The sequence below is a fragment of the Plectropomus leopardus genome, chromosome 9 (assembly GCF_026936395.1).
Source record: "Plectropomus leopardus strain MGB_pleo_1.0 chromosome 9, ASM2693639v1, whole genome shotgun sequence".
In the NCBI taxonomy this organism is placed as follows: domain Eukaryota; kingdom Metazoa; phylum Chordata; class Actinopteri; order Perciformes; family Serranidae; genus Plectropomus; species Plectropomus leopardus.
In genome coordinates this window covers 22,470,386-22,494,810 of record NC_142184.1, presented here as the reverse complement: position 1 = coordinate 22,494,810, position 24,425 = coordinate 22,470,386, and the positions used below count along the sequence as shown (strand labels likewise).

General features: G+C 40.0%; 1 protein-coding gene across 1 annotated transcript; it reads left to right on the top strand.

Annotated features, from left to right (window-relative positions):
- The first annotated feature begins 59 nt into the window (after window positions 1-59).
- Window positions 60-24,425, top strand: noc2l (NOC2-like nucleolar associated transcriptional repressor). Its single transcript, XM_088082243.1, has 18 exons — window positions 60-158; window positions 1,395-1,532; window positions 1,648-1,831; window positions 1,923-2,169; window positions 2,859-2,949; window positions 3,054-3,132; window positions 3,804-3,914; window positions 4,005-4,118; window positions 4,300-4,488; window positions 5,639-5,778; window positions 8,293-8,404; window positions 12,357-12,470; window positions 14,598-14,699; window positions 15,153-15,296; window positions 19,981-20,094; window positions 20,390-20,525; window positions 22,422-22,517; window positions 24,094-24,425. The coding sequence occupies exons 1-18, from the start codon at window positions 139-141 to the stop codon at window positions 24,225-24,227; spliced, it is 2,265 nt and encodes a 754-aa protein (XP_087938369.1). The 5' UTR covers window positions 60-138; the 3' UTR covers window positions 24,228-24,425.

The window sequence follows — 24,425 nt, the reverse complement described above, 5'->3', positions numbered from 1 at the left end:
AAAAATAGTGCTTCTTTAATTAGATTCGCAAACCAGTTTACGGTATAGCACCCATGAAACATAAAACCAATCCAGTCCCGATGCACCGAGGCATTGTGGGTATTGGGGTTTGATAGTGTCACGTTTTTGGGATCCAACATGGCAGGCAAACAGAAAAGGCATGTGGGCATTGTCTTTACTTTTTTATGTGTATTACGTGTGTTAATGATAATAATCGTTGTATTCTTGTGAGTGAGAGTGTTGGCAACGCAGTCGGTGTGTTTGCGGGGTTTCAGAAACGCGTTTTAGTGAATATTGTGTGCGATCGTGTGCTAGCTTACCATGCTGTTAACGCTAGCATAGAGTTTGCGGTTCTTGAGAGCAGCTAACTTTGTTGCATCAAACAACAAGTATATGTAAAGTTATTCTTCTTAGAAATGGATTATTCAGTAATATTAAAGGGGACTTTTGCACCCGGTTAAGTGCAAGGCTGACAGTTCATCGACAAAACGCTTGAATTGACGCTGGAAACTGGAAACGTACAAACATACCCCCACATGTTGTCCAACACATTATTTTACAGACTCTTTATTACGTTTTCTTTTAAAGTGCTCAAACACACACACACACACACACACACACACACACGTATATAGGTATTTGTACCCGTATATAAATACACATTCTAATCTTATAATGACCCTGCAATTGGAGGAAAATATATATTATAAAATATAAAACACATGGGCCAGTTTTTATTAACATATCAATTTGTGTTCTTAGTTTATGTATAATCCTCTCCATTGTGTATGTATTTTAAGTAAATTAAGGTGTAGGAAAAAATGAAATAATAGATATTGTCAACAAATGCAGTAATAAGTCATCTGCTGATTGGGATGACAATAATATGACTCTTGTGAAGAAGGTAATTGAGGGTATTGTGGAGCCACTAAGTTATATCTGTAACTTGTCATTCCAGTCTGGTACATTTCCAAACAAAATTAAATTGTTAAAGTTAAGCTGCTACATAAATTGGGGGGTCAAGCACCAGTTTACAAATTACATGCCCCTTGTCAATACAAAGATTTTTGGTTGGTCAAAGCCTTTTGGCATTCCACTAACAGCATCCTCAACAAGTATTTGTCTCACTTTGCACATTGAAGCTGTTTTAGATAACAGATATACACAATTTTAATATTTGAAAGCAATTTTAATGTTAAAGACTGCTTCCAGGACACAGTGGACACTCTCCAAAATGTAGCCCCGCAGGGACAATTATTGTGAAAATGGTTTGCCACTGTGTTAACCCAGGACCTCCAGCTGGCACTCTAATGAGAATAGTTAGTCTTTTGTGCAAGTTTTGAGCAACTTATTTCATGTTTAGCTGTTTGTTTGTTTTTTCTTTCTACTTTTAGGAAATTAGAAGACCTCAGTGTGGATGAGTTCCTGCTGTCAGGTTTTGACTCTGAAGGTGAGTCAGAAGAAGAAACTAAAAAACAGAATGGACTCAAAAAGAACAAGAAGACAGACCTCAAGTCTGCAGCCTCCAATACGTGAGTCCTTAGCCTTGCATTCATACAGTATCATTGTCGTGATGGTTATAATTAGCACCAAAACGCCTCAAGGAAAGACAATAAACTCTCTTGTGATGTTTGTTCTCCTCTACAGAGATCATCGGAAGAAAGGCAAAGCCACTGAGCATAAGGAGCAGCTGTCCAGGTTAAAGAGCAAGGATCCAGAGTTCTACAAGTTTCTGCAAGCAAACGACCAAACACTCCTAAACTTTGACGACACAGACAGCTCTGAGGATGAGGAGGAGAAAAAGTATCATAGATTACCATCTGCACTGGAGGTAGGCTGGCTGCTGGTGTGTGAGTTCACGGTTACTTTTTTTTTTTTCTTGTGAAAATAGAGATCTTCATAGTGGTGTGTTTTGCATTTAGGAGGCGGGCTCTGATGACGATGGTGCTGAAGATGATGAGGAGGGTCAAAAAGGTTCAAAGAAATCCAAGAAAGCAGTGGAGGCTATCAAAGTCACAGACAAAATGATCGAAGACTGGAAAGCTGCCATGAAGAAGGAACCCACACCTCGTCTCTTTAGAGAAGTCACCCAAGCGTTCAAGGCCGCCGTGGCTACAACCAAGGGTGAAGGAGCGGCTCAGTGTCGATACAAAGTGGCGGACAGTTCAGGTAAAATATCACGTTTGATATGTTTATTCGATGTAAAAATTACAGCATCATCACTTAGATGATATATTGCCAGAATAATCTAAAAAGAAATTGTTTTAAATGAAATTCAGTCAAGACTCTGCAACATTTTGATTTGATTTGGGAGCTCTTTGTTTTTAAATAAATAAATCTGAGCTTATATTTGATGCCAGCTTTCTGGTCTTGGCAGATATCAGAGACGGTAAAACAGACGCATTATGGTCATTACCAAAAAGTATTGGTGTTTGACACCCAGCCTGACTCTCAGGTCAGATTTTTTTTAGGTCTTACAGGTCAGCATATACTTGGGTCGCATCATTTTGACACCAGCATACGCCTGTGGTGCGCGAAGCCTGCACACCATTCAACAGTTGATATAGCCGGTATATATATGCTTGATCAGCTGCTAAATTTTGAGAGTGACATTGTCACCCAAAAGGCACATACAATTGATAGAATTGTACTGAAGGATACAATACAACATCCTACACTCCACAAATGTGCATAAATATCTGTGCTCCATGTTCAGCTTTTTTTTATTTTTTTATTTTATTTTATTTTTTTATGTAAGCTGTGAATAAATTGTCAAATCAGGTTTTCTGGCGTGCGCAGGAATTACGACTTACGTATTGGTTCATGCATAAATGTGTCTTTTCCTGTACTGTCTGCAGTGTTCAACGCCTTGGTCCTGTTTTGTATCAGAGATATTCATGGTGCCCTGCAGAGGACGCTCAACCTGAAGCCAGATAAAGACCCAAAAAAGTATGAAGTGGATTTGACATGTTATTGTCTTATCTTGATAGTGTTTATGTAGTTGTGGTCAGTTTGTTCACTCCTCACTCTTGTTTCCTCTGTTATGTTTTCAGGCTAGTTCTCCCTTCATCTAGTCCAAAGTGGCAGAAGAATCAGATCGACATCAAGATGTATCTCAGTGGAGTAGTTCAGGTTTGTTTCACTGTTAACTTCAAGTCTCTCACTTCAAGCCCCTTTTTACACATGCGCTGCAAATCTGAAATTATCTCGACGTTACCTGGATGAGCTGTGCTGTATATAAGAACGCAAACGTCTAAATCAGTTGGAATCAGACATTAATCAGACTTTGTCTCTCCAGCAAACCTGGTCAGAGCCTGTTTAGTGTCTGATTGATTCCATGTCTGAAGCGAGCAGGTTCTCAAGGAGAATTTGCACTGAGCGAGTAGGTGGCGTTTCTATCATGCAGCTTGTGCGAACCTGACGAAAACAAATGCTCAAAGGTGAAGTACAAGGGTAATATACATTAAGATGGCAACGAAAGTATCAAGATTTGGAACTTCTGTTGTTAAAGGCTAAAGCCCAAATTGTTGCATGAACCAAATCGAGTATTTTCAGTGGGCGAGAAGTTTCTGACACTGCCAGAAAATTGGTCCTGTATCTATCAGTTTGTGCTTTTTCCCTTTTGAGTTCTGCCTCTTGTATTTTTGAGGCAGACAGGACAAGGTACAGTCGATGAAATGCATTTTTTTCATTAGTTAATAACAGAGCTTTACATGCCTTGATATTTTCTTCCTCTTGTACTTTTGCATCCTTAACCTCAGTTTTCCTCAAATATCTCTTTTGTCTCTCTCTCCCACCTTCAGCTGTTGTCCTGTCTAACAGAGGCCACAGTCATCAGCGCTGTCCTGCGGCACGCCAACCAGCTCGTACCTTACTACCTTTGTCTACCCAAACAGTGTCGTCATCTTGTTAAGGTAAGACTGTCGGATGCAGTGAAATGTCATGCTTCATTGTACCCTGCAAGAGAGTTTTTAATGTATTTTTGCTAATGTCTTTTTGTGCAGCAACTGATGAAGCAGTGGAGCACAGGAGAGGAGACAAGTCGGGTTCTGGCATTCTTGGCCCTCAACAAAATCTGCAGACACAAGCAGGAAACATATCTGAACCCCATTATCAAGGTGAGGCAAAAGCAGACTAATACAGGGAGAGAAAGGCTCAAAGCAATCCTGGATGTAAAATGGACAACAAATTGCTGAGGGCAGTTCCATGAAAGACTGTCAGAATGAGAGTTCCATTTCTTTTCAGCATTTTCCTTTGTCCCATTGTTGCTATAATTGTTGCTATTCTTTCTCTTTGCAGCAAATGTACATTTCCTATGTACAGAACTGTAAGTTCACATCCCCCAACGCGCTGCCCATGATCAACTTCATGCAGCGAACTCTAACAGAGATGTACTCCCTGGACACACAGGCCACTTACCAGCACGCTTTTATCTACATCCGACAGCTGGCCATCCACCTCAGAAATGCCATGACCATGAAGAAAAAGGTTGGTTTTTGACTGTGTGTACGTGCTCAGGGAGATGGTCTGCTTTGTGCCATTAAAAACTTTGAAGAGATGTAACGATGAATTGAGAGGCAGTTAAAAATCGATTAAAAAAATATGTGAGATTCAAATCTGTAAGATGAAAAATGAACTGTGATACTTTTTTTTTAACTGCAGAGGGTGTAAGCTACTATTGACTACACTTGCTTGACATGCTACGACACTTCGTGTTCAACGTCCTAAGTCATGTACGAGAGTAGAGACAGCTCGCCACCGTGAATAAGACGAAGCAAAGGCTCTCTGACAGGCGATATTGAAATAGAGGATGCACCCTCCGGTTTCAAATCGAAGTGTGGCAGGATTTGAGCTTCATCAAGTCAGAAACTAATAAAAGCGAGAAGATAACAGAAAAGACCAAAACTGCAAATATTGAAAGAGGGTGTTGAACTACACAAATAGTACAACTAAAATGATGCAGCATGTGAGCCGGCATCACAGTGAGGAGCTCAGGCACCACCTACACACATTACTCGATAGCGACGACTACACGGCCAAACCACACTGACAAGCACATTTGCATCCCTGCTCACCCTAACGAGTACAAGAGCCAAACAGAGAGCCCAGCTTTATCACCCACGAGTGGCAAATGGCCAGCTCATTTCTTCAAACTCGCCCTCTCTGCTTTCCCCTCAAGCAAAAACAAACCTTTCCACATCAGCCACCCCTGTCCCAAATGAAAGTGTTTTTTTTAACAGCGGGGGACATTGTGAACGCCCAGAAAGGCATTCTTTGTGTTTTGCATTCATACCTGACCTCAGAAATAATAAAGGATTCTTAAATTTGATGTAGAAGAGAAATGCAATATTTTGAAATATTGATAGAATATTTTTCAATAATAATTTTTCTGTAATTTCATTTTGTATTAAAAAAATCGTGAGAAAATCGTATCGTGAACCCAGTAACATGAATCGTATTGAATCGTGAATTGCGTGAATCGTTACATCCTTATTGATTGTTATTGTTTTTAGGACAACACATTGCAAAAAGGAGCCAGTTATTGAATGAACACACAGAGTTCAGTTGTTATTGAGGTTCACAGCCTTTTTATGCACCTCCTAATGTGTCGACGACTGTCCTTGTGTGTGTTCTGTAGGAAACGTACCAGTCGGTTTATAATTGGCAGTATATCCACTGTCTGTACCTCTGGTGTCGAGTCCTCAGCACCTTGCACCCCAGCGATGTCCTCCAGCCTCTCATCTATCCACTCTGCCAAGTCATACTCGGCACCATCAAGTGAGTAAATTTATATTCTTTTATTATTTGAAGTAATTTCAAAGGTCCAGTCTGAAGTATTTGGGAATACATTGGTAGAAATGGAATATATTATTCATAACTATGATGTTGTGGGTGTAAAAGAGCAGCTCCTCTTCCGAAAAGGCCGTCATGTTGTTTCCACAGCAGCTCAGAAAAAAAAAACTAAAAAAAGCTCTAGATGTGGCCATTTGCATTTTTTTGTAGGCCACTGTAGTTCTCCTAAATGCTTGGCACACGGGAGAAGTTTCAGTTGGTTGCAATCTGCAACTTCATGGCTAGATGCCGCTAAATCCTACGCACTGGACCTTTAAACTGTCTGACTAAATAATCCATTTTAGAGTGTTTCAATTGAAGCAGTCACCTATTTGCTGTAGCCATTTCTGGTCAAGAGTTCTGTATTTGTTGCAACTAAAATTATTTCAGGGCCACACGATTTTCATAGGTTTGCAAGGTATTTACAACTTTTGATATTTTTCTAGTCTAATTAAGTAATTGTGTCAGAAGATAATTGATTTAATACAACGTAAGGCAAGAGAAAAATATTTTTAGTTTTCGCGTAAAAATTAATTATCAAAACAGTTGCAGATTGATTTTATTGTCGGTCATAGATACCTCAGCCACTCGTTTCAGCTCTGAACAAAATATCAGCACCCGCAATATTGGAAAATCAGCAGTCATTAGTCATAATGACATGAAAAAATGTATTTTGATCTTGCAAAAATCCTCCCAAAAGGGCTAAAAAATATCTGTGCAGTGTTTTGGCATCTGATAAACCTTGAACTCACGGATCTATGGATCTGAATCTCCCAGATTCATTACTTCATTGGCTCAGCATGACCTGAAGTAACACGCCACCATCAACACCTCTTTTGTCCCAAACTTTATATCAACACGAGCTTTACGCATCAGCATAAAGCTCTCAGCAGCAAATGAACAGCGCAGAACTGAGAATAAAGGGTCTCCTGCTGTGACAATACTGTTTGAGTGACAGAATGGCTGCTGGCAAAAAGTGATAAATAAGGCGAGATTATGCACTGAGGATTGCAGTGTTGCTGAACATACAGGCACGGAGGGTGGGAGCGAATAATGTTAAACATCGACGGATATGAAGTGTTGAAACGAAAGATCCGCTCACCAAGTAGCTCCTGTTACAAGGATTTTAATCGTGCACCATGTTTCTCCACAGACTTCTTACGAATACAGTCCCACCACCTCAAATACCAATTATGAACGTACAAGCCTTTTTTATCATTTCTTAAACACAGATGGATATGTCAGCATTAAGTTTTGTCATGAATTTGATGATGCACAAAAATAAATGCATGTATAGTATATAATGCAGTGAAAAGTGCTCAAGGTAAAGTGAAAATAATGTAATCATTTGTGGTGGAAGTCACCAGAGATCCAGCTATACAATATTATCGTGATAGTTTAGTCGTGATACAATATTATTGAGGGAAAAATGATCAACATCTGTTTTTCATTAAGAAAAAGTTTTAAAGATAGTTTCTTATTTAGTCATTTTTTATTGCAGCAAAATGTTTCAAGTGGACTAAAAAATATTACTTTTAAATATTAATTATCACACAAGTAGGCTTCTAAAAGTTTATTTTTTATTTTCAATAATAATTTATGTAATAAATTAAATGGATTCTTGGCGTCCATGTATCAATACAGTTATATCACACAAAATTTCGCAATACTACTGCTGTTATGTACCCCCTCAAATAATGATGATTTTATTTGTCTGTTATAAATTATTTTTAAGTTTCGTTGTTCAACTGTGAAATACCCTGCCTACAGTACATGTCTGTGTTTTTACTATTTAGGGCTGCAACTACCAATTATTTTCATCTTTGCTTAATCTGTTGATCATTTTCTTGAATAATTAGTTTGGGCTATAAAATGTCAGAAAATGGTGAAAAATGTCAGTGTTTCCCAAAGCCTTAGACAATGTCCTCAGATGCCTTGTTTTGTCCACAACCTAAAGAAATTCAGCTTACTGTCATAAAGAAGTAAAGATACCAGAAATATATTAACATTTAAGAAGCTGGAATTCGAGAAGTTTAACCTTCTTTCTCCTTTAAAAATTACTCAAATGATGTCATTGCCTGTCTAATTAATTGCAGATTTATTTAATAGCGAGCAATTAATAAATCAATTGTTGCAGCCCTACTGCTCTTTGATAACAGCGTTGCAAAAAAAGTAAGAATTTCTATGCATACAGTATATTTAAAAAAATAATTATTGGATAAAGCTATATGTAGTTACCTATTTTTTTGATTCACAGATAACGATAGTGGTGTCACACACCATAAGTTGTAAATAATTGTCACTTTCTTAAATTGTGGTAGAGAAAGATTTGCGGCATCCTTCCATGTATTTTATATGCGGTGTGCAATTATATGACTTGTTTGTGTGAAACCACTTTGTCAGTGTACATTTTGCCAACAGCAGGGGGAGACATTGACCACTTTTTCTCTCACTGAACAGACTGGTGCCCACAGCCAGATATTACCCTCTGAGGATGCACTGTTGCAGAGCCCTCATCCTGCTGTCCAGCAGCACCAACACATTTGTCCCCATCCTGCCTTTCCTCTTAGAGGTAAGACTTCATGTCATCTCCAGTAACCAGCATTCACAGCGGAAAAATGTGGATCTGACAGGATCAGTGCAGCTTGTGTGAAGTTTTCAGCACTTTTAATTGTTTCTCTTACGTGTACACTGAACTGAAACGCCTCAAATAGTTAAAAGTATGCAGAACAAACAACAGTCAGTTGGTTGTCTTTGTCACAAACGGAAACAATGAAAAGGTAGATGTGATGAAATGTTCCGTCGGTGGTTTGCTGTGGAAAACATCAGCGGTATATGAAATGCATTTTGGTCTCAACGGCCACAACTGAAGGAGCTTGGGAGGAAACACGCCAAAGGATAGGAGTGTTTGTGTGTGCGTGAGAGAGAGAGAGAGAGAAACCCCTTTTGTTATCAGACCAATCACAGGTCACCAACTGACAGCATTTTCTCTGGGTCAGGTGTGAAGCACGTTAATGTGCGGTCTGTGTGTCTTTTTTGTGCAAATGAGTGCAAGTGTTTGTGCATGTCGCGAGGTGGTGTTATGGTGTGCTGTAATAGAGCACCGTGCTGGCGACAGCGGCTAGCTCGGCCCGCTCTGATCGGTCACTGCACGCCTGTTGTGTATATTTGTTTTGTAAGCGTGCATGCATGAGTGTGTGCGCGCATGCAGCAGTTTGACCAAAGCGATAAAGGCTCGGTAGTGGTTCACACTCTGGTCCCAACGCACTGTGCAGACCACATCCTCTCTGCTCATGGCCCACTCTCCACCTCTTTTTCCCTGTGCGCACACTCAGAGCCCCCTCCCTGAACCCCTCAACAGCAAACCATGTTTATTTGTGACGCACAATATTTCCTGTGTTTTTTCTCCTTTACTGTTCCCCTTGTTAAAGCACTGTCAAAGGCAGGCTGAGGTACGCTGCTACTGTTTTAATTAGAGCAGCAGAAGCAGCCCCTTCCTCCTGTGTGTCTGTGCCTGTGTGTGTTCTTGCATCTCTGAGGGGGGTGTATGATTTGGAGCTTCCTGCTTCACTAGCTGTTTGTGTGTGTGTGTGTGTGTGTGTGTGTGTGTGTGTGTGTGTGTGTGTGTATGCACCAGGGTTGGCCCATGCCTTCCCACTTCCCCCTGGCTCCCCCGCAGACCGCCACCACATCCTATGTTTGTACAGACAGCACCGGCCAGGAGCGTTGCTCTGCTTCGCACACTGAGCACAGTAACGACCACACACACACACACACACACACAAATGCACAGAGATACGGGGAGTCAGAAATAGCTTGATACACAAATACAAGACAGAAATTCACTTGCGCATTGTGGGCAGATGTGAAAGCTAAAGCTTGTAGACAAATAGCCCACATGCTGGCTAGAATGTACTTTCACAGACTAAGATAGAAATGTGTCATCACAGTAGCACTGCAGTATGTAAAACGAACTGTGCAGAATAATAATTGTTATAAATGAAGAACTCTATCAGCATAAAGCTGATGTAATATTACTGTATACTGTGGCTGTGGTTGTTCACCTGGATTCCTTATGTTGAACTAATGAAAAAAGTGAGAGGAAAAAAGTAGATTTATCAAATGTAGAAGTTAACTTTAAACAGTGAGGAGCTACAGAGCACTGTTCGCAAATATGAACAGACACAAGAACAATTTCCTTCCACAAGTCTATAACATTTTTGGTTTTACCCATTTTTTATATTTTATATATTTACCCGTTAATTATATATTTTTGTAGTTTAAGTACACACAGTAAACATGTAAATATCTGTAAAAGATAATCTGAGCATTGTACATTCAGGATGGGCACTTTAGGTAATTTCGGTACTCACATTAGATTATTACTGAGTACTTGCAAAAAAGGTAATTTAAGAACAGGGTTAGGTTAACACCTCTTCCTCATATACAGCGAGGCAAGGCAAGTTTATATATATATAGCACATTTCAGCTCCAATTCAAAGTTATCTACATAAAACAAATGTAGTGCAGACATAGTGCGAAAAACATTATAAAGGAGCATTTAAATGCAATTAAAACTTAAAGAGCTAGAAAATTGAAAATAAAAAGCTAGAAAAATTTACCAAGACAGGCATAAAATGCAAAAACAAAAGTTACACTGCAGTGTAAGAAATGAATCCGTATTCAATCTAATAAAAGGCAGTGAGTGAGCGAAATCTGGCAGATGTTGTATGAAAAGTGTCCAGATATACAACAAGCAACAACAACATTCAGAGAGCTTATTGAACCTTGACCAAGCGACGGCTTGCTTTTGCTCTAAAAAAAGCCTTGCGAAAATAGTGTCGCTTTTCAAACAAGCCACATGTGGCACTGCCTCTTTGCTGACGCACAGAGCAGGAAAGGAAATCTTCATTGGGAAACCATGAAACAGTCTAATGTTTGCTTGCTCGCTCATTCACATCGTGTCGAGTAGAACGAGGACACCAACCATGTCATGCTGCACACGCAGTAGAGGTTAGCTATGATAGGCAAGATAACATTGCATAACTTGCATTGAAACCCCTTTTTCTGTATTTTGTAGGAAAACATTCGAACATCATTTTCATGCTCACTTTCTTCTCTGCCTGTTATATTGTACAGAATGATGTCTGTCTGAAATGGCTCACTGTTATCTGCAGCTACGCAGATCATTTTTGCTAAATTGATCTGTGAAGATATTCATAGACAATAACATCACTGCCTGTTGTCCAAAAAGTAAATTCAAAATGCAGAACAGTGTCACTTTCTGTTTATATTTATTACTGTTTTCTTTTCTGAAGCCACCGTATAAATCTGTACGTTGTAGCCGGGCGTTTATGTTTACCTTATTCAGTTTTGTTGTCCTTGTTTTTAGCTTTGTGCCTATTTTGTGTTTGTACATTGGGCCTCACTCACTAAAAATGTGTGTAGAAATGCAGAGGCTGCCGTCTCTTCTACCACGGTTAGATTCGTCATCTAAACACCTGCTCGGAGGCAGATCTGAAATTTATAGCCCTGTTAATAATAATAGTTATAATAATAATGATCATGGCACTAAAATTGGTGGGAGTAGCCATGGTAACAGGTACATTCAAGTCTCATATACACACTGTAAGCTAGGCCTAGGACACTTGGTTTTATTGTGGAATATTTTAATTATGACAATAACTGATGAGGATGAAATAAATGCCTTTATTGGTAAATTATTAAATTAATGGTTTTAGATATTGTGTCTATTAAAGCCATTTTTAATGAATGTGGTTTTAATATGCTCTGCATTTAGTTAAAAGGTGTTTGTTCACATTTTCTAAGACAGCCGAATGTTCATCATTTGTGTGTATGCATGGTCTTAGGCAGTTCTACATTTGTTCACAAAGTACAAACAAATTCAGGTAAGTAAATATTGATAAGTCACAGATTTGTGCGTAAATCGTAAGTACACACGATTTAGGCACAGATTTGTGCGTATGCACTATTTGTGAATGAGGCCCATTAAGAGCACAAAAAAACTGATTGAAATTCCATGTATCTGCACACATACTTAGAACTACACATACAAGAAGCAGCCAGTAAAGCTGATCCCAAACAGGAGCCATATTTAAGTTTTAATGCACAGGTTTATAGTTAAAGGGTTAATTATTTACTGACTGGTTTGGATCTTTTGTAGGCCACACGCTGGACTTTTTCTTTATAGATTCCTTGAGTATGAGGTGTGTCTTGATCGGATTATTAGAAAGCAGGTCAATAATGAGAGTCACCTAAAAACTACTTTATTTTCAAAATGCAAACCAAAAGAATGATGGGAAACGATAACAATCTAGAACAATAAACACGAAAGTAAACAAAGGTTATCAGTTCACATGTTGTCCATATGCTTTGAACTTGTTTTGGGTGCTGAATCTGTGCACTGTTCTGTTCTCTGAAGAAAGCATGAATTTCACTATTGTACCAATAAAATGTAGCATTTCAGTCTGAGTTGAACACTTGTTTTTGCCTTTCCTTTATAGATTTTTCACCAGGTGGACTTCAACAAGAAACCGGGCCGAATGAGCAAGAAACCCATCAACTTTGCCGTCATTCTGAAGCTTGGTAAAGTCAACCTAATGGAGAAAGCCTATAAGGTAAGTAATAATATATCAATATACAATATTTAAACAGATAGCCCAACAGTCTCTCTGAACACAAGCGAGACAGAAAAAGGGTAGAGATAGGATCAAATTCAAACAAGAGAAGAAATAAGGCAGGATGCAAAATATCAGGATGAAATAATACAAATAAAAAGGCCATAAACAACAAAAGAAATAAACCCAGTAAAACCCCAAATAAAGGACATAAAATATATATAAAGTACTTAAAATAAGTGAAATAAATAAATTAACGTAATACTGCGATCCACCTTCTGTGAGGGCAGACGTACAGACAGTTTTTTCGGCAGTTTGGGTGGAGTTTTTTGTTGTCCTGTTTGTGTGAGTGCTTCTGATCTTTCTTGCACTGAGAGGGAGCAGCAGCTGATCTGATGAGCGGTTCTTAGTTAATGTCATTTTCACGTCGCTCCCTTACACTGCGTGTTAGCCTGCGTGTGTACATAAGGGGATTGAGGGCAGCGCTGAAACTGGCCCTCTGTCACCACACTCATTCCTGCAGCCAAGAGGATTGCAGCACGGCCCTCTGGGATTATCCCCTGCACTCCGCTCGCTAGGGCTGTTTTCACTGCTGTCACCTGGGCAGCTGCCACGAACCTCTGCCTCGTAGACACACGCAGACCTGACTCAACGAGCTCTGATCTCACTAAACCTGAGTACTTAATAGTATACAGGCTAAAAAAGTGTTTATTCACAAAGAGAGGCAACTGTGTCTAGTAGTACTGTAGATGAGGTGTTCACTTACTCCAGCAATGAAAGTTTTTTAAAGTGCACGCAAATAAATCAATACATAGGGGTACATTTTAGCCTCTGCCGCTTATAGGCATGAATGCCCTTTTTTTCCCAAATCTGGCTTTATCTTTATCTGCTACGTAACACTTTTAGGAAACTCACAGACTGGATGACTTGAATATTTAATTCAAACAGTGTTACATACAATCAAAAAACAGGGTGGGGCAGAAATTGTATCTGTTGGCAGCGCTAGGGTTACAAGGTACATTTCTGCAGGAATGATTACTTGGCCCTTTTTTTCTTTCCTAATCTACTAGTGTTTGTGCAATTATTATAAGTACCACTTTTAGTCACTGTTAAGCAGTGGTGGGTAATACCATGTTATATTTACTCTGAGTAAATATTATCTGAATCATTTTTGAAGTCATACTTCTAAGAGGAGTTGGTTTGCTGACTACTTTGTACAGTTACTCAAGTACATTTGCAATAAATTGTATGTATTTATATTTCATTACATTGGAATGCACACTGCGCCACTTTTACTGATACATTTAGTTATAAATAACTTGTATTCAGCTGAGACCACAAACAACACAGTGATTATTCGACAGTAATTGTCCAATAGTGAGCGATAAGACAACCAGTACACACACAAATACACAATGCAGTGTGTCAAAGCCTCTTGTTTGAGGTTTTGGTAACCTCTGGATTCCACTGTGCACAGATGCACTGTCTTATGATGGAAAAGCGGCCATTATAGCCGATAGCGGCCGCTCTTCTTTCAGAAGTTTCAGAATGGCTTTCAACTGTGATCCATGCGTGAAACTTTTTTTTTTTTTCTTTTTTTTTTTTTTTGAGGAGATGAAACAGTACTTAAAAGCACAAAATTTGTCTGGATCGTTTTTTTTCAGATATGCCACTTTAATGACAACTAACATGAACTTTACATTTGTTATTTCCTGTTGAGGATAACTGTCCGAACGTCATACATCTGTGTAATAAATAGCATCTAATCAAGTTTCTGAGTACTTTTACTTAAGACAATATAATTACTTGTGTATATTTTTCCTAAGCCGAACCCTGTTCAGCAATGACTTTATATTGAACCAGAAGAGAAAGCTCATCAGTGAACACACCAAACATATCTGAGATGTGGGCAGAGATTCAGAGGCCTGAAATAGGCCAGGCTGTCAGTCATAAATCTTTTGTAATAAGTGAGATGCTAATTCAGATAACAGTCTTAATGTGTTTTGGTCTCTGATTTTGCACTGAATGTAGTTACACAGCAAAGAGTCTCATGACAAACTAAAGTTTTACACACCTGTGTTAATGTTAAAAATTGCTCATCAGTCATGCTGTTGTTTTGTATCTCAGGATGGGCTGATTGACCAGCTGTATGACCTGATACTGGAATACTTCCACACTCAAGCCAGCTCCATCGGCTTCCCAGAGCTCGCCCTGCCCACTATCATTCAGGTAACACGGCTTTTTAAACTGATCCTGGAATGAGCTAAGTGATCTATGGTCGCATATCCACTGCATGATACAGCACTGCTCTACTTAACTCAGCTTGCTCTTTTTTGTTTTCCATCAGCAAAAGTAGAGTTAAACCATACCATGCAGTGGAAATGCGGCATAGCTCTAGGAAGTGAATTGTCTTAATCAACAAGTTTACACACTCTCACACAGGTGATACAGAATGACGTTGATTCAATTTAAACTAACAAGGAAGCAGTGACACATCATTCCCAGAGTGTGAAACCTGCCTAAATAGATGATTCAGGATCTGGTTCGGGATCTGCCAGGCTGAATCTGCTCCCCTCAGGGAATACGACCACAAACCCTCCCCAGCTCTGCCTGAACGCACCGTATGGGTGGATGGGATGATTTTTTCCTCCTTTCTCACACTCCCCCTCCATGTCCCTGCAGCTGAAAGCATTCCTAAAGGAATGCAAAGTGGCCAATTACTGCAAGCCGGTGCGCCAGCTGCTGGAAAAGGTACAGGAGAACAGCAGCCACATCACAGGACGGAGACAGAAGGCCGCCTTCGGAGTGGCCGATGCTACCGCTGTGGTGAGTGTGTGAAAGACGGAGGGAGGGCAGGGGAAAACTGTCTTGTCCTGATTTTGCTGGCTGCCTTTCCAGAGTCCTCATTTTACCTCTTCCCTTCATTTGTATTTCAAGTCACTTTTCCCCTTTGTTTCACGATATTACGTTGATGTGAAACTTTAAGACGGCTTTTGAAAAATTTGATAATAAGTTTTAAATGCGGGCAGGTGCTGTTCCATCAAAATGCAATTATAAAAGTGAGCCAAAATAATAACAATATAAGAATATGTACTATAAAATGTAATACGAAAATGGTATAAAATAATAAATAGGTTCAAAATGTAGAAGTTGTTATAAATTCGGGGCTCAGAAGTTATGTTAGTGCACAGAAAACTTGAGCTGTGCACATAATTCTCAGCTCTATTGATGTGCATGTGACTTGGTAGAGCCGCCGACTCTCACACATTGGCCAAAAGACTCACACAATTGATACTTTTCACATGCTCTGATGCCACAGTCTATGCACGTCCATTTTCTCACACAGTGAAAAGCACATTAACCGAAAATATTGCTCTGCAAAAGAGGTTCACTGACAGACGAGACAGAGCAGCACTGCACAGCGTAAAACACTGCGATCAAGCAAGTTGCGCCTGCCGCACTGCTATGAAGTTACTTTAAAGAGGGATATTGGACAGACATTAATTCCGGAGCGAGCAGTGTCTTTATGCAGTTTCTGGTGATGTTGGCAGTCGGATGACGGTTTGCTCACCTCTTGGCGCTCCATTTAACTATTGAGGGATCATCAATGTATTTCTTTTTAAATAACACAAGAACTACGTTTTTTGTTTTGTATTTTTTTTTTTTTCCAAAAACTTCATGCTGAATTGCCAATATTAGTGAAATTTAGAATGAAATAATCTGCATAATTGTTCTCATGTAGCACACTTACATCCATAATAAATCTGCAGTTCATTGATTTTACATAAATATTTTAATGTTGGGGTTTTTTAATAACTTTCATGTATTGTGAGCTAGTGACCCAAATATAATATCAAAAGCTGTCACTACACAGGAAACACAGGACATATAAATATTTAGAAATATTTTTATGAAACGTCATGTTTCTAATAACTTCTAGTGCCACATTGAACATTGAAACATTGAAAGCTGTTGTTATCAGGAGAAGTTCCTAAATGAAGTGTAATGGTCCATACTCAGTAATATTTACATCGTTGTAAATTATTTAATTAGAATTTGCCAAAAAAATCTCAACATGATTAAACAAAACCAAATTTTTCCAATTTAGATTTGCTGAGAAGCAGCTCAAAGTGTTACCTTTTAAGTAGTTTCACTGTACATTATTATCATTTTGGTTGGATCTGGTTGTGGCAAAAATGCCAAGAAAGACAAATACACCAAATGATGTAGTGAAAAAAAATTGCTGGCAGTAAAACAAAAAAGTAAGGTGCAATGTCCAATTAAAGTTACATGCACCAGCACATGTACACAGGAAAAAGGGATTTCAAGCCCTGTAAATGGAAAGCTGTCGTAAAACTTTCACCACCCGGTAGCGATTCTTAACTAATTACTTTTTGTTAAGTCATTAAAAGCATAAACATAACAATGAATGACAGCAGTACAGTCATATATAGATTAAAGAAGACCGAAATCAGGCGGTATTATTTAAAGGTCTGTAAAAACCTGTATGGATTCACCTGTTTGATGATTATGGAAGTCAATTTTGTGTTGTTTGCTCAAGCATTATTAATATCCAGCGAGTCATAATGCAATAAAATTATAGGAATGATTAAAAACAAATCATCGGCCTGATGAATAATAATTATTGCGACAATATGTTTTATGATTTACTGTTGTCATGTAGGTTAATCAGTTTGTTGCTCTTTCTACTTATTGAAAGTAGAAACAGTTTTATTACACCGTGACAAGTAATTTTATCATCATTTACTGCAAGCTGTTCACCTTATTAGCCCTCGTACTACATGTAATGTGCTTTATGCATTTAAAGGGCTTCAGTGAACCTGGTATGTTTCATCATGTGTTAAATCAGGTAAAATCACACAGAACAGAGACCCAGACTGGTGAAATGCTACAGCAGCGTTGTGTTAGACATGGTGTTCATCATCAGGTGAGCACCGGTCATTTACTCTGCACTGCATTCTGTTTTTCCTTAGCACTTTGGTTAGAAGAAACAGTCTAATTGATTTCTAATTAAACACTCAGCTCTGAACCATTTAATTTGGAATTTTAGTCCTTGAGTAAATTTTATTATTTTATTTACAGTTGAGACCTCAAACCTGATAATAAATGTAACACGAATGTATTCACAGCAACAGAATTATAAAACAGTCAACAAAACTCAGATTATAAATGAATTATGCCATGATGTCTGTCCATTAATCCCTCATGCTAATACATAAATCAGACCTAATGAGGAGTTGTCTGTTGTCACCTTGCCAGTTTTGGCGAGATTGTGTCGGCTGCTGTGGTGGGTTTGATCGATGCTTAGCTCAGCCCGCTTGACTTGGAGTTCTTTAATATCAGTGCAAGTTTGTCTAAACATAGCAGTTTCTTCCACTACAATACAACATGATATTAGTGTTTTTATTTCTGTCACTGTAATAAGTCATGTCAGCTCCACAGTACTTCACTTCCCTGCTTCTCTCGTCTTATCTCGAAGTTCTCAAGAAGCAGCGTAAAGAGAGCAGTGTGCTCCAGTAGTGTGGCAGAGACAACTTTTCAGTAAAAACTTCTCTTTCGGGCTTGTGTCCAGCTAAACTCGTGGCTGCAGGCCATCGAACCGTCCTGACTGTGGAGCCCTGCAGTCAGCGGCTGATAATGGAGGCCAGTTCGCTGTATAAACTCTCAGCCTGGTTAAGAATGACCCTGTGGTTATTGGAAGCTCCTATGGGCTTTTGAACCAGAGGCGCTTCTCGCTTCCTTAATGAGCAGCCATTAGTGTGTGCTTGGTGTTGACTCGCTCTCTCTGTACGCTACCTGTCGGCACAAACATGCTTTCATGTGGCTTCGCTGCCGAGCCTCTTGACATGTTCTGCGGATTAATATTTAAGAGCATTTAAAAATGAAATTAAAGAGAACGGTCTTTGTGTAATTTAGATGATGAGAAAATGTGTGTGTGTACACATGTGGAAGAGTGTGTTTTAACAGAGTACAGCAGACAGACAGCGCGGCACCGTGGCAGCGCCAGCTCCTGCCGCCACAGCTTTCTGCTCAGCGGAGGCTGTCGCCATGGCATCCACTCCCTGGCATGGTGGCAGCAGTAGGTGTCACCGCAGGCGAAGGAGAGAGGACAGCCTTGCTGCTGCTATTGAAAAGGCCACGGCCCCCCTCTGGCCACCAGCCCCCTGCTGACATGTCACCCAAACTGAGAGCTAGCCTAATTAATGATGCCCTGCCTCCATCCAGGTCGCACTCTGACGTCTCTTGTCTTTCTCTGCTGCCTGAATCATTTTGTTTGTCTGAGTCGATGCTGAATTCAGAAGTAGCTTTTCTAGTTTCATTTTCTTATTCTGTCTTTTGTGTTTGTGCACGTCACCCATCTTAATAGCCGCATGGCAAATTGTGGTAAATGTGTTAGGCTAGCAGGCGCAGGAGGCCGCGGTCTGTTCGCTCTATTGGATTTGTTGGTCAGATAATGTGATTGGGTCTAATCAATATCATCCACAAAGACCTTTAGGGGCTGGAGGAAATCTGCCGGTCTCCTCTTTCAGGCACCTTCAGTCTGTCTTTTCCTCATCTTCTGACTCTTATTGCTGTCTTGTCTGTCCGTCTCTTTCTCCTTGTCAGTTGATGTAAAGTTGTGGTGGAAAGCCACATGTAGTAAGATCATTTTGGAACCTGAATGAGTGCATTTATGATTCCGCTTTCTGTTTTCAAAACTGATTTATGCGACCTGGAGTTTTGTCTTTCGGTAATGAAAGTGGCTACATATCTTCATCCACTGTCAGCCTGTCCTACACGATGGTAGGGACACTGTTGGTGCAGAGGACTATGTGATAAGAGTAGCTGCTTACAGGTATAACCATAGATGAGAAGCATGCGTGTGTGGTTTAGACAGAAAGAGAGAAGGAACAGTGGATGTGCTCAGAGCGGTCAGGTGTTGGCGATCAGAATAGAGAGAAAATAAACAGTTAATTTTTCAAATGGTAGTAAATGTACAGTATAGGCTTGTCTTTGTGAATATCACGACGCCAGTGCAAATAATAATAAACATTATTTATACGGCACTTTACTTAACAAGATTACAAAGTCCTTTTCAGAAACAATAGATCACAAAACAAAATTCAGATATAATGCAAATAGCACAGAGGTCGCACAAATACATAAACACTGGGGGATAAAGAAACATTTTAAAAAGCAGAATAAAAAAAGGCTGTCTGTCTCAATGCACTACAGTGCAGTATGTATATATGCAGGTGTTTGATTTTAGCCTGTGGCACCTCAATACATTTCAGGTTTGGCCCTCCAAGGGAAAAAGTTTGGGTACCTCTGCCATGTGTTATCATAACTAGAAAAAGTCACGATGAGTTATGTCCATGTAAACACACACAGTGAATCTGCCGAGAAGCTCCTCTTACCAGATTCTGCAAAAATAACGACCACAATAGATATTCATGTTCATCAAGATGCTCATTCTTAAACAGAATAAATGAACATGTCCTCTACTCAGGCGGCCTGGGAGAAGCAGATCCAGGAGGAGGGGACCCCCCTCAGCAGGTACTACAGCCAGTGGAAGAAGCTGAGAGAGAAGGAGATCCAGTTGGAGATCTCTGGCAAAGACAGGGTAACTATCCAACTGAAAAAAAATCCAAAACATTTGTGTGATCCCACTCAGTCATCGTGAATCACTTCTGGGTTCTTCTTTATGATAGTCAGTGTAACCCACAAGAGTTGCTCTGTTACATAAATCTTGAAATAGTCATGCTATATTGTGGATGATTTTTTTACTGGCAGAACAATTATTTTATGATCTTAAGATAAGATAATACATCATTTGCTCCACTGCCAGGAAATGTGCAATCATCATCAGTGCAAGCAGGTTTGTGTGTTTACCCTGCTGTTTTTGTTTTCCTGTGAAGATGGAGGACCTGGACCTCCCTGACATCAAACGTAAGAAGATTCAGGAGAAGAAGGTGGAGGACAAGAAGGAGTTTAAGGATCTGTTTCAGTCCGACAGCGAATCAGACGAGGACGATGGAGGACTCCGAATCAAAGGCAAGCTGACTCTGACATACACTCACTCACACGTGGCCTGCTGAGGAGTTTTACTATGACGCCTCGGCCTCTAGGGGGCTGTGTTTTGTTCCAGCCTGGTTAAAGAGGTGATGACAGTTCAGGCAGATTTCTGGGCTTTTATCACTGCTTCTGCTACAGCCATTTTCTTAAAGATTTTGCTATACGAAGCAGATCACCCACAGAGCAGTTACCTCATTGCTATGAGTTATTGAAACATCTACATAGGCAGTTTCTGAGGAACCAAAAACTAAATTTGAAATCAAACTGGAGTGAAACTCTCGGTTTATCAGATAGCTATCAGAGAAGAGCCGAAGCCTGATCTTTCTTTAGCTCTGGTGTGTCTCGTCTTGTCAGGGTCGCGCACAGGTCGCAGGCAGCTGCGCCCTCACTTTTACAGCTTTACACTCGGACACGCTCCAAGCACAATCAAGCCCTCTGCAAGGTCACAGAGGAAAGGAGTAGGCGGCAGGGGGATTTTTTTTGATGCATCTGGACTTCATTGTAGGGAGAGTCCCCACAAACGGATGGGCAGCTGCCGGCAAGCGGCGGGCCTCCACCCCTCACTCCCTTTTTCGTCCATCTTTCCCTCCAATCCCTCCCACCCCTTGTGCACACACACGAGCTGAAACCCCCCGACAGGAAGTACAGGCTTGGATCCCAGCGGGGGTTCCTAATTCAAACCAGCCCAGTGGAACAGCCAGAGGTGGCCGCTCCCACTCCTCTCTCGCTCTTTCCCTCTTTCATTCTCGCTCTCTCTTTCTGGCTCTGTGGGCTTCAACCAGCTGCCCCCGCATGTCCTCGCAACACGTGCACACTCAAAGACACACACACACACACAGCTCGATGATAGCACACAAGCGCACTCCCACCACCTTGTCGTCCAGTCTTGAAGAGCCAAATGCTTTTGGGCTGCTCACCAAAGCTCTTTGTGGTCTCACACACTCCCGGAAAGAGGGGGAGTTTGAGAGGAGGGGGCTGATGATTTAGATTTGTGTGTGTGTGTGTGTGTGTGTGTGTGTGTGTGTGTGTGTGTGTGTGTGTGTGTGTGTGTGTGTGTGTGTGTGTGTGTGTGTGTGCCAATAATAAGTCTTCCAGGTCATTTGGGGGCAACCTCTGAGGTACAGCTGAAGTCTGCTTGCACCATGTGAGCTGCAAAGAGTGAGTGAGAGTGCGTTTGTCATCTTAAATTTAGATACGAAGGGAAGTAACTGATGTTTTAATAGACAATGTTTTTCGTGTGTGTGTGCGCGCACACATGCTCATTTGTTGTATTACTGTATGTGTGTGTTCGCAGTGTAGCAGACAGTAGCTCTGTTTTCCTCCTCTCTCCTCCACGCCCCCAGCCTCTCATCACACCTCAACTTCAAAGCCTGTGGACTCCAGTTGTCCCTTTGGCTAGACAACACACACACACACACACACACACACACACACACACACACACACACACACACACACACACACACACACACACACACGCTGCACCCTGAGTATACCACAACACAAATTCAAACTCCCAACTTCTCTGCAGTGCACACAAACACACTCCGGCACACACACTCTCCCATCATCCTCGTAGCCGTGGAACCTGCCTGCTATCTCCATTTGCTATATTTAGGCCGTGAGCATAAGATGTCTGAAATTGCCGGTAGTAAACTGTCATGGGTGTTTGTGCAGCAGCAGCGGCGTCTGTAATCGACTCTCAGTTCCATCTCAGGAGGAAATAGACACTTCCAGCTGCCTCTGATGCCTGGCCCACATATAGGTGTCTCCAAAGTCCTCAGACGTCAGAGCTGCACCAACACAAACTTAGGAATGTCTGAACAAAGTAACAAAAGACGAAATTCAATATAATGTTTCCCACTGTCACTTCAGGGAAGAAGGGCTGCCCTGGGTCAGATGAGGATGAGGATGATCTTGAAGATTTGTCTGACATGAGTGATGACGAGGGGATGGAGGGCGGAGACTCAGGTTGGTACAATATCGGTGTCTGAAAAGAAGCATTCTGGAGGCATTGACAAACGTAGTTTTCAAACATTTTAAATGTGCTTTTTGCAGTATATTTATTCTTTAATTATTAAGCAGCGACTGTATTTCCCTAAATTTTTATTAGTGAATTTATATACAGAGTCATTACTATGGAGGCTGGCAGGTAGTAGGGTTAAAACTTATAATTACCAATTTAATTTAGATCATTTTCAGGGCTCCAGACTGCATCCATTTAGTCACATATTGTGACCATTTTTGGAAACAGTGTTACTCAATTTATAACTAACAGCACCAGTGCGACTTTGAAATATGCACCCCATTTTTTATTAGAGTTGGGTATCGGTGCGTGATAACTTTAAGATATCGACAGAAATAATTCCGTACCAAGTAGTATCAAAACGTCTCCAGTGAAACACTACCTGTAATCAATCTTCTTTGCGGTGGGGGGTCTCATCCTGGACTGTCCCTTCTCCCAGCTGGATCAGCAAATTTTTTGTTGTTGCTGTCTCATTAGCTGCTCTCACGCTGGCGAATGGTCAGTTTAATGTGTGTGTGTACATGCAGTACTGCGTTTGGTCCACTCACTATGACTGCACTCTGCTCTGCTCTACAAGTATTTAAAAAAAAAAAAAACGATAATATATAATGTTGTTGAAAAAGGCACGGAAAAGTCAAAAGTATATTATATTAAGTATATGTGTCTAAAAGTAATAGCATAGTATGTCGCTCAAAATATCATGAAAAAATCATAGTATAGTATGTTGTCCAAAATAGCATAAAAACCTCAAATTATAGTATGTCATCAAAAATAGCACAAAAAAGTCACAGACCAGTATGTCCTCCAAAATTGAATAAATGAAAGGTCATAGTATATTATGTTGTCTTAAATGGAATAAAAAAGTCATAATGTAGTATGAGATCCAAAATAGCATCAAAATTCATAGTATTATGTTCAACATAGCAAAAAAAATCATACTATTGTATGTTGTCAAAAATGGCATAAAAAAGTCATACTACAGTATGACGTCCAAAATACGCCAAAAAAGTCTTCGAATAGTATGTCCCCCAAAATGGCATTTGATATTTTAGAGACTTGTCAATTTAACGAAATTATGAACATATCAACCATTTATCAAAATAAAATTGAATCAGCAGTTGTAGCCCGACATTTTTGGCATTAAAACATTTTCCCTTAACTTACCTCATCCTTTCCCCGTATTAAGCACCTGTAAGCAGTGTGTAATCATTTAATAAATGCTTTATCACACATTATTAGGTAGTTTTTAGCAGTATGAATATATTTGTCACGACTTTAACTCCTGGGGATAATGTATAAAAACATAATAAAAACATAATAAATGAATATATTAAAACACAGTCGAAATATATTAAGATAGGCTTCATAAGACAAGGTAAAATTTACTAAAATAATGCACATTAATAAATTGTAAAATAATTGCACACATTATATGACCGTTAACCTGTTGTTACCTGTCGGGCTGCATACTTTGCAGTGGGGCTGACTGTGAAGTTAAAGTGCTACCTGTCTGTTTTCTAGATGAGGATAATGATGAGGAAGGGGACGAAAAGGCCTCCAAGGCTCCTCAGCCGCTGTCGTCCTCTGCTTTGATTAAGCTGGCAGAAGGAGACGAGGATCTGGTGGAGGACCTGCAGCTGTCGGATGATGACTAAGGTTCACGGTCGCACACACTCGAGCTCACCTTTGAGACTTTTCTGTTCTCCACCTTTACCAACAATCTACGTTTAAGTATATTTCATTTTTTGCTATTTTCTTTGCTTCAGAATTTTCTATTACTTCAGATGTACAGTACAAACATGTTCATGATGTAATTAAGCATTGAAATTGTTTAAAAAATTCAATAATCCAGA

Bases quoted from the DNA above. Each gene is read 5' to 3' on its own strand.
- noc2l (XM_088082243.1), top strand. From the start codon at position 139: ATGGCAGGCAAACAGAAAAG. The intron at 2,950-3,053 runs GTATGAAGTGGA...TTATGTTTTCAG, and splicing joins CCAGATAAAGACCCAAAAAA to GCTAGTTCTCCCTTCATCTA. The intron at 4,119-4,299 runs GTGAGGCAAAAG...TTCTCTTTGCAG, and splicing joins ATCTGAACCCCATTATCAAG to CAAATGTACATTTCCTATGT.